At 46.2% G+C, this 14,221-nt stretch overlaps 4 protein-coding genes across 4 annotated transcripts in view; 1 reads left to right on the top strand and 3 right to left on the bottom strand.

Annotated features, from left to right (window-relative positions):
- TM9SF2 (transmembrane 9 superfamily protein member 2) overlaps positions 1–1,832 on the top strand; it is a 47,381-nt gene extending 45,549 nt beyond the window's left edge. Inside the window, exons 14-18 of the mRNA XM_067289241.1 lie at positions 109–268; positions 342–493; positions 590–701; positions 765–936; positions 1,012–1,832. Coding sequence (XP_067145342.1) covers positions 109–268; positions 342–493; positions 590–701; positions 765–936; positions 1,012–1,079 — 664 coding nt within the window. The 3' untranslated portion in view covers positions 1,080–1,832. The remainder of the gene's footprint in view (positions 1–108; positions 269–341; positions 494–589; positions 702–764; positions 937–1,011) is intronic.
- Positions 1,833–2,305: 473 nt separating this feature from the next.
- LOC136990818 (bcl-2-related ovarian killer protein-like) lies at positions 2,306–4,106 on the bottom strand. Its single transcript, XM_067289249.1, has 2 exons — positions 2,664–4,106; positions 2,306–2,593 (listed from the first exon to the last, which is right to left on the bottom strand). Exons 1-2 carry the CDS (start codon positions 3,291–3,293, stop codon positions 2,486–2,488), a joined length of 738 nt encoding a protein of 245 aa, XP_067145350.1. The 5' UTR covers positions 3,294–4,106; the 3' UTR covers positions 2,306–2,485.
- A 61-nt stretch (positions 4,107–4,167) lies between these two features.
- Positions 4,168–8,342, bottom strand: LOC136990803 (transmembrane protease serine 9-like). The gene is made up of 13 exons (XM_067289229.1): positions 7,678–8,342; positions 7,397–7,618; positions 7,229–7,338; positions 7,056–7,168; positions 6,509–6,992; positions 6,278–6,434; positions 5,583–5,666; positions 5,331–5,522; positions 5,153–5,253; positions 4,982–5,091; positions 4,685–4,920; positions 4,442–4,605; positions 4,168–4,366 (listed from the first exon to the last, which is right to left on the bottom strand). The coding sequence occupies exons 1-13, from the start codon at positions 7,736–7,738 to the stop codon at positions 4,199–4,201; spliced, it is 2,202 nt and encodes a 733-aa protein (XP_067145330.1). The 5' UTR covers positions 7,739–8,342; the 3' UTR covers positions 4,168–4,198.
- Positions 8,343–12,514: 4,172 nt separating this feature from the next.
- The window catches only part of LOC136990813 (4'-phosphopantetheine phosphatase), a 32,233-nt gene continuing 30,526 nt past the window's right edge, over positions 12,515–14,221 (bottom strand). Inside the window, exon 16 of the mRNA XM_067289240.1 lies at positions 12,515–13,775. Within this exon, the coding sequence (XP_067145341.1) occupies positions 13,568–13,775 (208 nt within the window). The 3' untranslated portion in view covers positions 12,515–13,567. The remainder of the gene's footprint in view (positions 13,776–14,221) is intronic.

Below are 14,221 nucleotides of genomic sequence, written 5' to 3'. Positions count from 1 at the left end.
TTTGTTTGTCAACCCATAAACTGGTTGTGAACTTTGCATTTTGGTGATTCTTTTATTAATTGCTTACTCAAATTGTTTGAAGTAAACATATTTATTTTTTTACAACAGAATCGTGTTTTCGTTATTCTTTGTGATGAATCTTCTCCTCTGGGCCAAAGACAGTTCGGCGGCTATTCCCTTTACTACTCTGTTGGCTCTCTTGGCACTGTGGTTTGGTATCTCGTTGCCGTTGACATTCGTCGGTGCATATTTTGGATTTAAGAAGCGAGTGAGTACATACCGAATTACAAAACAAATAAATTTAATCTTTTACATTCTAACACGAGTTTGGTTTTATTTAGACAATAGAACATCCTGTAAGAACCAATCAGATTCCCAGACAGATTCCAGAACAATCCATTTATACACAACCCATTCCAGGCATTATTATGGGGGGTATTTTACCATTCGGATGCATTTTTATTCAGTTGTTCTTCATCTTGAATAGTATATGGTAAGTAAGATTAACAGTTTATATAATTAAAACTTATAATAGTTAACGACGTCTCCCTGCCATCATTTTGCATTACGAATCTTTAACATCTTGCAGGTCGAGTCAGACATACTACATGTTTGGCTTTCTGTTTCTGGTTTTCATCATCCTCATCATCACCTGTTCCGAAACGACTATTTTGCTTTGTTATTTTCATCTCTGTGCCGAGGTAGGTCGAGACTCACTTTTGACGGAGAGGTGGCAGAGAAAAAATTAACTATCCAAATTTCAGGATTACCACTGGTGGTGGCGTTCGTTCTTGACAAGTGGATTCACCGCATTCTATCTGTTCATTTACTGCATTCACTACTTTGTATCAAAGTTAAACATCACGGGCATCACTTCGACATTCTTGTATTTCGGCTACACTTCAATCATGGTGTTTCTGTTTTTCCTCTTGACCGGTAAGGCAAATACTTTTGGTTTTTAAAGTAATTAAATATTAGGACTCGCACTCACCTAGCACGGTTTCTCGGCAGGTACCGTCGGATTCATCGCCTGTTTTTGGTTCGTAAGAAAGATCTACAGCGTAGTCAAAGTAGACTGACGGGATACTATTCGGTACTACGGATACGGTACGAGACTCGCCGAGCGGCCAGCCGGATCTCGAGTATCGTACACTTATGTAAAAATTTGATATCGTAAAGAAATTCGAGATAAGTATGTAAATTTTGTTAGAAATCAAAGACTAAATCGATTCGTAATACTTTTGCTACCGTAACATTCTCCATTTAAACAGTATCCTCTAATCAAAATTTAAAGTTTTCCGCGGCTCCGGAAGCACCGTGCCGGCCGAGGCGCGGATTGCCGCATCCCGATCCGTTTACAAAGAATATTTATTTTGTCCTGTGGGATTCTGCCCAAACAGTTTTAGTTCTGTCTCATAAATTTGATTCACTGCAAATTTTATTATTCTAAGCAATTGTTTGTGATATATCAATTTTGCCAATTAATAACAAGATAATATAATTGTCATGAGTTTTGCATGGATTTGTGGCACAAGAATGAAAATTTCTATATTAAACTGTAAACATGTTTCAAAGGAAAAAACTTTTTTTGATTTAATATGCCTTTAGTGGTTTCTTTTTAGGGGCACAATTACACACGGATGCAAATTCGGGAGGGAGCGCCAGCAAATTAAAAAGTTCGGGGCTCGAATTCCGAAATTGCTCGTCCTTTTAACGATCCCATTCGTATTTTAAATACTTGATTATAATTTTGTGTAATTCGATTATCTTATTTATTTGTTAAATTTTTTTAAAGATTTGCATTGTCGATTCTAATAAAATGAAAAACCAAATTGTGTTTATTTTTCGGCGGCAAAGTTTAAACGAGTTTAGGGAGCGGGTCGGGTTTATCGACGCGTAGGTGACCCGTAACAAATTCGTACCTTTAGTTGTGTTTGTTGGTATTACAATTTGTGTTCCTCCAGCAATATTTTGGACAATAGTACCCAATATGTGTAGGCCCGCGGTTTGACATCGTCTTTAATATATTAGGGAAGGTTAGCGGTATGAGTGGTGTGCACCAAAAACCGTCCACTCGGTCCGGTTTTAACTGCTATTTCGAGCACCTAAAATTCCTCTTCGTCACTTCACCGACTCAAAGAACAAGTTACATAATTGGGAGTTATTTATACTTATCGATTGGAGTTTTGGAATTATTCCCGGACCATTTCTAGTCTTTCTCTCGCGGTTAATCGAAAATTTAAGCGAAATACGGAAATAGATTCTGCAGTTGGTGGATAAAGAAGGAATGGACCGGAAACGGCAGTTGTTGAGAAGAGATTTTAATAACAACGGCGTTACATAAGAAGGAAGGAGTAACGCGTATAAATACAATAGAAAACGGATGCTGTGCAAAATAGAAGAGTCGGTGCGGTTAAGTTCGTACGTAGGAAAAATTCGAATTTTATCACAAACGACGACTTCCCGATGGAAGGAGGGAGACGCTTCACGCGAAGTACACCAAGTACAGGGCGACGAACAGGCCCGCCGCCACCACCAACAAGTGCAGGGCGCCCAGGCGGCGCGATTTCTCGAATCTGGTGGTTAGGGTTTTCTAGGGGAGAAGGGGCGGGGATTAATCGGGTGCGAAAGGGGAGAGAGAGAGAAAGCGAGGTGCCACTTACCCATCCTCCCTGCTGAGCGATCCACTGGGCCACGTCCGTCTCCATCAGCGTGCCCACGTTCTGCACCAGGCAGGGGACGAACTCCGGATGGCCCAGTCTGACGCAGTCCAGGGCCAGGGATCCGGCCAGGGCGTACAGGGCCACGATGCGTCCCCAGGTGACTTCCGGTTCCAGGATGCGCCGGGCCAGGGCCAGGAAGAGATTGCGCACGGCCGTCTCGTTGTTGAGAGTCTGCAGGCCCACGTTCTCGACGACGCTGCGGTACAGCTCCGGATGACGTTTCTCCAGTTCGTCGGCCAGGCGGCGAATCTCGGCCGACACTCGGGCCACCGGGGGGTCGCCGGCGGGGCCCCCCACGCTCTTCAGCCTCTGCAGGCCCAGCTTCTTGTGGGCGGCCAGGCGCGAGCGCAGCTTGAAGCGAAGGTAGCGGCCGCAGGCGGCCATGGCCTGCTCCACGATCTCGCCGCGCGTGACGGCCCCACCACCGCCGCCGCCGCCGCCGCCGCCTACCGCGCCGCCGCGCCAGCCGACGGCGGCGGACCAGCGGCGCGGCGGCGGCAACCTCCGGCCCGGTCTCACCTCCTCGGTGGCCGCCACGTAACCCAGCAGCGACTGTTTCCGGTAAGGCATAGATCCCGACTCGGTGGGCGGCTCCTCCTTATCTGGCGGCCGTCCGGGGGCGGCGGCTCTCCTATCTGCGATTTTCTTCCGGCCACCTCGCGTTGCCAAGCGACCGCGACACCCGCCTCTTTAATAATTGAGTCCGCGCGAATCTCGTTCGATGCGAAGGACGCGACACGCGCCACCGGACGGGGGGCGAGCATCCGTCCGCCCCCGTCCGGTGGCAATTAGTTTGCCCTTTCGTAAACCGGCGGAACGCCTCCCCGGGCGGGAAGCATTCCACCGGTTGGCCGGGAATTTTCCGGAAGCGCGGGATAGAGGTAAACAGTTCGGATTCCGCAGAAAGGCATCGATCGATCGGGAATGTGCGGGATGTCGGCTCGTGCCCGACGGCGCCCGGCGCGTGCTTTTAGACCAGAAACACAAAATCTGCCACCAAACGTCGATAAAATCCGCGCCGCTCCCGAAACCTCCCTTAAACGGCCTCGTCCGTTAATTAGGAGCCGACGAGACGTGGGAATTCGTTACTCCGCGATACTTTGTTCTCCCTCCGTTGCCGAGGAGGAGGGAAGATCGCCAGATTTCACGTTCCATCTATCGATCTCGCGCCATCTTGCGGCAACAGGTGGTTGGTTCTTTCGTCGGTTCGCGTACGTGTGTCGCCGCGCATCCGCTCGTCCGATGGGATTTATCAAACAATACTCTGTCCGTCCTTTTACGGTTTTGGAATTTGCCGATAGACATCCGGCCCGCATTTAGCTTTCCTCTCGACCCCGTTTTATTTTTAAACCGGGGCGCGCGCGTGTCGACGTCATTTCCACCGCGTGAACGTCGTCGGTGGCCTCGTTCCGGCAGGGAAAATAAATGGCTGGACACGACGGAGTAAATTTATACGAATTTAATGACGGTCGACGTCAGCTTTTTTTTCCGTTCTCCGCTATCCACTTCCGATAGTGATTCACCCTGGTGTAGACGCCCGGGTAGGCCGACACAGCGCATTGATAGCCGAAGGACACCAACCCGATCACCTTCCAGGTTCCGGTGGAGGAATCTCGCAGCATCAGAGGGCTCCCGGAATCTCCCTGTAAGTAGAGGAGGGAGGATTTAGGCCCGTCCGGAGAATCGTTTACGTTCGAAACGTTAATTATGACATATACCTGACAGGCGTCTCGAGCCTCTCGTCTGTGTCCCGCGCACAGAAGCTGAGGGACGATTCCTCTGGGGAAGGGCGCCGATTTCAATTTCCTGTAGTCGGCCTGGCATCGGCGGTTAGCGAAGACGCGTAACGTCACCCTCTGCAGCACCCGGCCTGGTCGACCGCCTGAACCAAAAGAAAACGCGTACTTTAGGTTAATCGGTAGCCGCGGAAGGGTGCCTACGCGCGCGCGTGCCGTACTCACCGAAAGAGGTGTCTCCCCATCCGATCAATACGGCTTCTTTACCGGAGTAGTCTTCGTTCCGATCGGGTAGGCAGGCGGGCATTGTTTTCCATTCTCCGTCCTCTTCCAGGGTCACCAGGGCTATGTCGTGGTAGTAACGAGCGTTGGAATATCCCGGATGCACTCGCACGCTCTCCACTCGTCGCTCTCTACCTTCGTCACGATCCCCCACCTTGACCAGGTAGTCGGAGGCTTTCCTGCAAATTTCGTTACATGTAGGGGCGAAGCGGGAAACGTCGCGCACGAATCTAGACTTACGGATTTTTACGTCCGAAGCAGTGGGCCGCGGTTATCAGGCGACGCCGGTCTATCAAGGCACCCCCGCACAGGTAGCGCGTGGAATTGGAAGTCGTCTTGTGTAGAGACACCTACAAGTAAAGAACCTCGTCATCTCTGATTGCGTGCTCCCGGTACGGTTAACGAACTTACCATCCAGGGCCAGAAAGCGGGGTCGGAATCCCTCCCTCCCACCACCTTTTGACTAATCCTGGTCAGAAGACGAGACGCGTTCGGAAGATTCAGTCCGCAAGCTTGAAGAAGAGCGTTTTTTTATAATTAATTTGAATCTGAAAGTGGAGTTAAGCGGTTTTCCATCCCTAGCGTTTACCTGGAGTGACTTCGGATGCGGTTCTTCTCCGGACATGAACGCGAGGACAACAGACGGAAGAATTCCTTCCGCTTCCTGGACAGGTGCCGACCTTTCCGATTCTACCGCAAAAGTCGGCGCTCACGCACTTTCCGTCGCCTGGTCGGCGGAAGCGACAATTTCTCCCCTGTCGGGAGGCGCCTCTTCTCGTACCTACGGAAGACGAAAGTTATCCAGGCTTTCGATAAGACCAGAAAGACTGACGTAACTCACCCGGAATGGCGGGAAACAGTAATAGGAGGAGGAGAAAGAACTGGAGAAACCTCTTCATCGTCCGAACTTCTTCGTCGTCTTTCCCTGCATTTTATGTATCGGGGTGACGCTTCCTCTCGTTTTTCTGGGAAGGCGGGGACTGACTGTTACCTGGAAACGCCGACGTTCTAGGTTTCCCGGTAAGCGCGTGCACGTTGGCGTTAACGATTTCCGCCACGTTTCGGCTGGAGGGTTTGTATCCCGCTCTCTCGAGGTCGGTTTTCGGGGACCAAAAACTCGTTCCGTGCAGAAAGTAGTGCTTTTTTGCTTTGAGATAAAAAGGCTCCTCTCGAGTCGTTACAGAAGTGTTTTTTAGTCTTCGCTCGAATTTCCCGGTAAGGCGCGCGCGTATTTTCCAGGTTGTAAAACTAATGAAATCGTATTTATTTAAACTGCGCAGGGAAGCGTTGACTTAACGAAATCTGCCAACTAAAATTGATTTTCTGCGAAATCCCGTGTTTACGGGTTACAAGAAATTTCTAATTTGTGTTTAACAGAAGGGCAACTGAACAAAGATTAACTCTCGACGTGGGAAGCGCGTGTTTCTCTCGTTGGTATTAGGAATTTCACGTGTACTTGGAATTGGAGAATAAAAAAACCATTTTATTTCGCTAAAATTCGAGTTTCGACGGAGGAGACCTTTCGGAACCCTCCCTACAGGCTAGTATTCTCGAGGATCCACTTCTCGTAAGAGGTAACTCTGGTGTACACTCCTGGAAATTGTGCCTTTCCGCACGAATAGCCGAACGACACCACTCCCACCACGCTCCACCTTCCCTCCGAAGACAGCAGCAGGGGTCCTCCCGAATCGGCCTGCAAAGTCCAGTCGGAGGTTCGGGTTACTTCCGCTTTCGGACCAGTTATGGATCTCGGACTCAATCGCTTACCTGACAGGCATCCTTTCCGCCCTCCGGAACTCCCGCGCAGACGAAGCCATCCGTGATGCCCCGAGGCAGGGTGGAAGATCCCAGGCGTTGGTAGGATTCGTTGCAGGTCTTCACGGACCACACGATTACGTCGGCTTCCCGCAGTTGCCGGCTTCGAATTCCTCCTGCAAGAGGACGGGCGTCACGCATCCGACCATTTAAAATCGACGGCGCGTAACGCGACTTACCGTAACTTTGGGCTCCCCAGCCTAAAACCGTAACGTTCTTTCCTCGTAGGGCGTCTTTGGTCAGTGTCGCCGGCGGAAGACACACCGGTCGGGCGTCTTCCGGGCGAAAGTCCTCCTCCAGTCTGACCAGGGCGACGTCGTGGTAGTGGGTCCTCGAGGTGTATTCGGGATGGAGAAGAATCCGAGACGCGCCGTAGGCTCTACCTTTGTGGTCGATTAAACTGCCCGCTCGAATCACGTATCCACTGGCTTCGATTCTGAAACGACCACGAGATTTAGTGAGAGGCGACGTCGAAGACCATGGCAAACGTGGCACTCACTTCCGGTCATCGTCGGCGAAACAGTGGGCCGCGGTCAAGACGGTATGGGGCCCGATGACGGATCCCCCGCACAGGAACGTCTCCCCCTTCAAATTCTTGGAAAAAATGGCCACCTGCGCGAAAGACAGTCAGGGTCACTCGGCCTTCGGTACCTTCAGCCAGGCAACACTTACCATCCAGGGCCAGGGCTCTTGGGATATCCTCCCGCCCACCACCAGATTCCGCTGCCAATCGGGTATTCCGAACAATGCGTGGGATTTCGGTTTCGTTCTCAACCCGCATCCTGAAACGATCTTCGATCATAAATTTCTCCCAGTGGGCGTCGTTGGCCGAAATCTTACCTTCCGAGCTGGGGCGCGCGGCCCGGTCTTTTTCGTCGCAGCAGACCAGAGGTTCCAGGCCTCGGAATCCGCACAGCTTCGGCAACTTGCCCCGTTTGAGGGACAGCAGGGCCTCTGGACACAGGGCTAGAGATTCGCATCTTCCCGGGGATCCGTCCGCCGCCCGACAATTTTCCCCCTCCCGGTCGGAGAAGGGCAAGAGATCCTCCAGAGGGACGAAACCTGAAATCATTCTTCCTTAAAACCGGGCGGCGTTATAACGGGGTGGCCGAGAAACTTACCCGAAACCTCGGACACGCGCAGGATTATCCACACCCAGACGGTACGGCGGGTGATGGACATGTCGTATTTTCGTTCGTCTGTTAAAAAAAGTTTTGGAATGACGTCGTCGATCGGATCGATTCGTCGTGCGTTACGATCGCGTGGGAAACAAAAACGGAGAAAGTTGGACTCACCAGACTGTCCGTTGAACGGAGGAATAGAGAATCCGGCTCGGGAACGCTCCCTCCCTCTCCTCTTCCGGTCCGGCGTTCTCCCTCAGATAAGGTCCGAACCCATTCGCTATCGAACTTCCAACGCATCCTTCCCGACGACGATTTCCGCCAGACGGGCGTTGAACTCATTTGACAGAAGACCGGGAAAAATCCCTGAAGTTTGGAAGAAGAAAAGTTCTACGAAACTTCCTTTTATACCGAAAAGATTCAAAAAAGTGGAGCGGTAAAAGACAAAGACGAACGCCGTAAAACCTGTCTAAACGGGAAAAATTCCCAGGAACGAAGCCATTATGTGTTAAAAAACCCCCTTCGAAGGGAAAACTTGCCATACCGGACAAAACATTCGCTACCGTACGAGTCCGGTTTACGGAGGTTCGACCGTAGGTGGGAGTTTCCGCGTTTCTTCGCGTTAGTAACGGCAGAAGGAAAATGACCGACACCCAAATCAGCCTGTGTTTTCCCCCCAATTATTGCATCGACACATTCTGTACGGAAAATCGAACGGGAACACTCGAAAATCTAATGAGGGAGAAATTCCCTCCGCGTTGTATCCATTTAAAACCGCGAATCGAACGCTCGATTTAAAAACGGTAATTGCGTCCACGGAATAAAACTGCGCGGCCAAATACTCAACTTAAAGAACAAAGGAGTCGAGATGTTTCCGAGTAAACCTCGATTTTCACACAATCTTCCTCCCGACTAGCGTTTTAAGAGGAGGAAATTGGATTCTCGCTCCGTCATAAACGGAATTAAACCCAATTCTTAAATCGACGTGTACGATCGATCGAACAATCGGGAGGAGAAGTCTTCCTCCTCCACTCGCTACCAAAGCGCCTTCGAAAGGGGAGATTAAGAAATTGATTTAATCCGGTTATATCGTATTTGGCTGGCAATCGGATCGGAGTTTTTTCAGAGGTGAAAAAATTGGTAAGAGGACTAATTTCAAAATCGGCAACTTTTCCCTGAAGAAGAAAAATTAAAATCGCGCGTGGCGCCATCTGTTACGAGATTTAATAATAAAATCAACAAATTAATTTTGAGGATAGACGAGTTTTATAAAAAAAATGACGATTTTACAATTTTTTAAGTCCTATTCTACTGGAGATACATACGACCCCCATTATCTCCTCGTCCCCCGACCTTTAATCACCAAAATTTAATAGTATCGATCCGCTAATACCCAAAATCACGCCTTCGCACTAACATCCACACAAAAAATCCTCCGATTTTTTTTTTGCATCGACGTTTCGAGGTTCCCGAGTCCAAACGTGTAAAGTCTTTGAGGGGGTCATTTTTTGACCCATGGTTATACGTGTGAGAAAAGCCCACTCCAAAGCTCCATTCGAGGACACGGCGAAAGTAAAGGAACCTTGTAAATGTAAAGGTAAGACGGATTTCGAACGATTCAGTTTACGAACAAAATGTCGAACTCTTACGCCACTTCTCGAATGCCATTTATATTACGCGAATGTCGGTTAAGGAGGTTTTTATTAATTTGATTTAAATTCGACTGGAGCGCAACGACAAACGGAAATACTATCTTTCCCGCATGCGCATCGAAATGTAATTTAAATAGAACGTCATCGATCGTTCGTTACGCGAAACGAGACGAGTAGCTTGTTCGGCAACCGGGGCAAATATGGCGTTTAAAATTTTGTTCGTAAACCGAATCGTTCGAAACCCGAGGTTTGACTACACGGACGAAATACAGTCGGAGTCGAGTCTCTGTTTATAACACTTCTTTGTAAACCGTTAGTTACGGTGGTGGAGTTGGAACATTAAACAATCGTATCTGTTCTGTACTGTGGACGAATTTTAAATGTTTTAAAGGAAAATTTAATAGTAGTGCACAGAAATTGTGATTGGAGAATAACTTCGTATCGCAAGCATCCTTTACACGTGCCAGCACGGTTACTGTAATATTCAATGACAATGGTGTATGTACACCTCCGTAATCACCCCATAGATCGTTTGTGGGATTTATTAGAATGACTAACAGCAATCGTGATATTACGTCTAAAAATACACTTAAATTTAAAATATACGCTCTTCGTTTTAAATTAGTTGCTTGCCCCTTACCACTCAATTGTTAAAGGAAAATTATGACGTAACACCTTTCGGGGAAAATTTTTGAATTGAAATTATATGAACTTCCGATGCAAACCGGAAGTCGCGTTTAGTTAGTCTGGGCCTACGAACATGAATTCAGTTAGATTTGCATACAAGCTGCTCAGAATAGAGTTTTGTTTCAAATTTCTAATACAGAATGAATAAATTATTATTTTGCCTTTGTAGGCGTTTTTATGCATGAAAGACAGCTAAAACGATAGGGGGTGGGGGGTCACTTTTTGACCGATCGCCATTTTTACATTTTTGTACTCGGGACACATCGAGACGTCGAGAAATAGAAATTAACCCGAAATTTTTTGCATGTATGGATATTAGCCTCCCCCCTGCACAATTTCGTTCACCCTGTTTGAAGTTTAAAAACTCCTGCGCTTTTTGTCGAAAATTAGGTTTATTAGGGGATCGATGCTATTAAATTTTGATGGTTAAAGGTCTAGAACAGTGTTTCCCAAACTTTTGACATCTGTGTACCCTTTGTATAATTTTCTTAATGCTGAGTACCCCTCGTCAAAAAACTGCATATACTTTAAATCAAAAACCAAAGATAACGAGGATATTCCATTTCTATATGCTGCTGCAATTGAAAAATCGAAAAAGCCAAAATAGAAGACTATGTGGAAAATATTGTTCCTAGATATAGCGATATGGACTTTAGGTCTCATTTTCGTCTTTCTAGAAGCACTGTCAAAGTAAGTCTCTGCTAAGAATTGTTAGTTGTAGTAACTAGCTACAGAAAAATTGGTTTATTCGGCATTTTTAGCTTTTTATTAATACTAAAGCACATAACAAACCTTTCCTGTTAGAAAAATCGCACAAAAGCTAAAAATACGCACGCGCACATTGTAACAATTCAATGTGTAGATACTGGAGGTTTTTGTGTGACACTGTTGTCTTGGCCGTAGGGTGGAGGAATACACAGAATCACAGCACCCGGCGAAACCGCTAAAGTAACGAAGTTTTTTATTATTTTTTTATGTTCGTAATCGAAAAAAAGTAAACTGCTTGTTGCACCAGGAACAGCCGAAGCACGGTGCAGCGTGTACCCCCACTAAACTCTTCCCGTACCCCTGGGGGTACGCGTACCACACTTTGGGAAACACTGGTCTAGAGGGTAGGGAGATAATGGAGTGGTGCGCATCTCCAATAGGGTCGTTATTAGCATTTACATTTTTTTTATAAAATCCATCTCCCCACCCTCAAAATTAAGCTTTTTGCCATTATATAATAGTTAAAAGTATCATATTTTATTTAAAAACTTTTTATAACAGATGGCGCTACCAAAATTTTAAATGTCTGGAAAGTTGAGCAACTCGTTGCTGTTTTGTTTATATTTATGGTCGCGAGTATGTGTGGTAACAAAAACCCGTTTCCCTACCGATTTCCTCTTCCGAGTTGCGGGTCCGACACTAATCGACAGACGAACGTACTTCGGAAAGAAACCAACGTTTTCTGAAATAAATTGCGAAAAAATAACGCGAAATCAGACGAGATTTACCCAGAATTTCCCGTCAGTTCGGACTCTTCGACTTGTTCGAAAACGGTAAGTCGGAAGATATCGAAAATAAAACCGGGGCATAATGGATGCAATGGGGTACCACAAATGCCACGCATCGTATGAAGGAGGATGTATGCGTGATGGACGTGCTAGAGATTCGAATGACGTTTGTATTCTATGTACGCACGCATATTGACAGATAAAACGTGCAAGAGAAAATATTACACACACTACAATAAAAATTAACCACAGGCTAAAGTATCCTCTGGGGAAATTAGCAACGTGTTACCGACAACTTACCCGTGATACATTGCGTACGGGTGGTTATTTCGTGACAAGAAATGTACAGTACGTTATAGTCTGTCTGCCGAAAGAATAGCGAGGTTGAGGCCGAAGTTTTAAACGCGAAAACGTGTACATCGGACGTTCGGCGCCGCTTTCCCGTAAGCCTAGAAGTTTGACAATGACGTTTGGAAAGTCGGTGGAATCGTGCTGGACATTTCAAACGCCATTGTCAAACTTCTAGGCTTACAGGAAAGCGGCGCCGAACGTCCGACGTACACGTTTTCGCGTTTAAAACTTCGGCCTCAACCTCGCTAATGATTCGAGAGCAACGTCACGCGTGATGTCGCTCCGGTTAAACCAATCGGCACTTTTCGCTTAATACTTCGGGCAGTGCATGAATTTTTTCTCACTAGATAATAAACTCTGCAGAACGAATTTTCCGTTAATTTACAGTTAATGTACGCTATAATAAAGAATCATACATTTAACTATAACGATAACCAACTTCCTCGTATTCTAATACTAGAACGTGAAGCTTCCGTAATGGCGGCCGTGTTTAACAAACGAGGAACCGGAAATAACTTACCGCAACTAAGCTATCGACGGCCGATGCTCATTGGTTAATACCCGAGTCGATTCTTTCGATAGACAGACTAGTGACGAATATGACTGAGCAACCGCGAAGAGTAAAGCGCTGCGCCAATAAATTCTCTAGAATTTGTTTTTAGAAAACTTTAAACTTTATTTATGCAACCGTAATATTAAGAGAAAAAACATCTATCGACAATCTCAAAGTAATATATGCGACCCATTATCCGAACGACCGGGATTCGGGCTCCGAAACGTCGAGCGATCGGTTCGGAATGCATAGGTTTACCCCGACCGAGCGTGACGTCAGAAATGTTTCTATTATACATGTTTCCGAACCGCCGGAACGAGAAACGATCAAAAAATTCGAATACTAACACAAAAACGACGACCGCTACTCTCTTAACTCTTCGTTTATACATTATGTATACTGTATACAAACTATTTTACTGTATATTGAGCTTTGAGCCGACATTATCACGCTACCGTACTATTAAAATAACGTTTCGAAAAAAATCCAAAAAACCCTTTCGACTACGAATCAAAATGCTCGAAATTATTACCGTTGTTTTACCAAAGCCATTAAAACTTCTTACAAATTTTGTAATTTTCAACCGTTAAACAAATGCCCTCCCCCGTCGAAATTAGTGGCCAAGTTAATTCGATTCTCACCCCCTTATCGAACATACCAAAGTTTAAATCGATTTAAACAATCCAAATTAAAATTTTTTAATAACAACTTCTGTTAAAAATGTTTGCATTTTTCCTCCCCTTCTTTATGAGCTAGAAAAATTTTGCTTTTTGGTAGAAATATCGTCAATCATGGAAGACTTCACGAGATTAAAAGTATACTTTACCGTTTGATTTAAACCGATCCCCTTCGAAAATGTTTACTGTTTAATACTGGACGATCCGAACCATGCGTTAAGCTACATTTTGGTCTGGGATGCGCGGTAATCTGTGGTGCGGGTTCCCCTCCGTGACAAAATTTGTAAAGAGTAAGATTTTTCTACTTTTGTTCATGCAAAATAATAATAATAATAATAATATACAATACTTTTCCTTAGACAATAAATAGAGATATAAACCCTGAGTGGAACTAAAGTGTGAAATAAGTATTGCGAGAGGACGGCATAGATGAATTTTTTTTTATCCCTCGAACCCCTCCTCGGTCCGTCCGCTTCAGGGCTTCTCGTACTTGAATATGACCGAAAACATGGAACCTCCCAGGCGGTTGGCCAACCACTGGTTTTTCAGCACCGCCGCCTTGATGGCCTCGCAGGAAAACTTGGCGTTCAGGTTGGTGTGCACCGCTCGGCCCATTCCCTCCAGGATGACCAGATCCGTGCCCAGGGCGGTCATCATCTCGGCCACCTCCAGTTTCAGCCGGCTGGACCGTAAGAAAAAGACACGAGTTACGATTTTATCTTTGGAAAAATAGAGGTCGTCCAAAATATCCAAATTATTTTCTAGAGAATTACAAATAGTATTGACTTCCCGGAACGGATGGCTTTTGACTCCGTTCCGATTGCTCGCATTTCAAAAAAGTACTTCTAAGGTTTTTAAAATGGTTAAACAAATTGTATTTGTATGGGTTAAGTAAAATTTTCTAGCCTGTAATAGTCAGAATTTTCACACTTGTATACAAAATGTTGTGTCACCTTATTGAAGACCGATCGGTCCTTTTCAATTCTAGTCTTCTGAAGTACTTTATGGTGGTCGACAATACCGATAACCTCTTTTTCTAAAAAAGAGTCGAGCAATTGTAACCGAAGCACCTGTTTGATGCTGTCTACATAAATATTTACCGATCTAAATGTAACCAAATCTGGTATT

Source organism: Centruroides vittatus, unplaced genomic scaffold, assembly GCF_030686945.1.
Source record: "Centruroides vittatus isolate TY-2023 unplaced genomic scaffold, ASM3068694v2 contig_1342, whole genome shotgun sequence".
In the NCBI taxonomy this organism is placed as follows: domain Eukaryota; kingdom Metazoa; phylum Arthropoda; class Arachnida; order Scorpiones; family Buthidae; genus Centruroides; species Centruroides vittatus.
The sequence above is the reverse complement of the archived record's forward strand: the minus strand, read 5'-3'. Positions and strand labels throughout refer to the sequence as shown.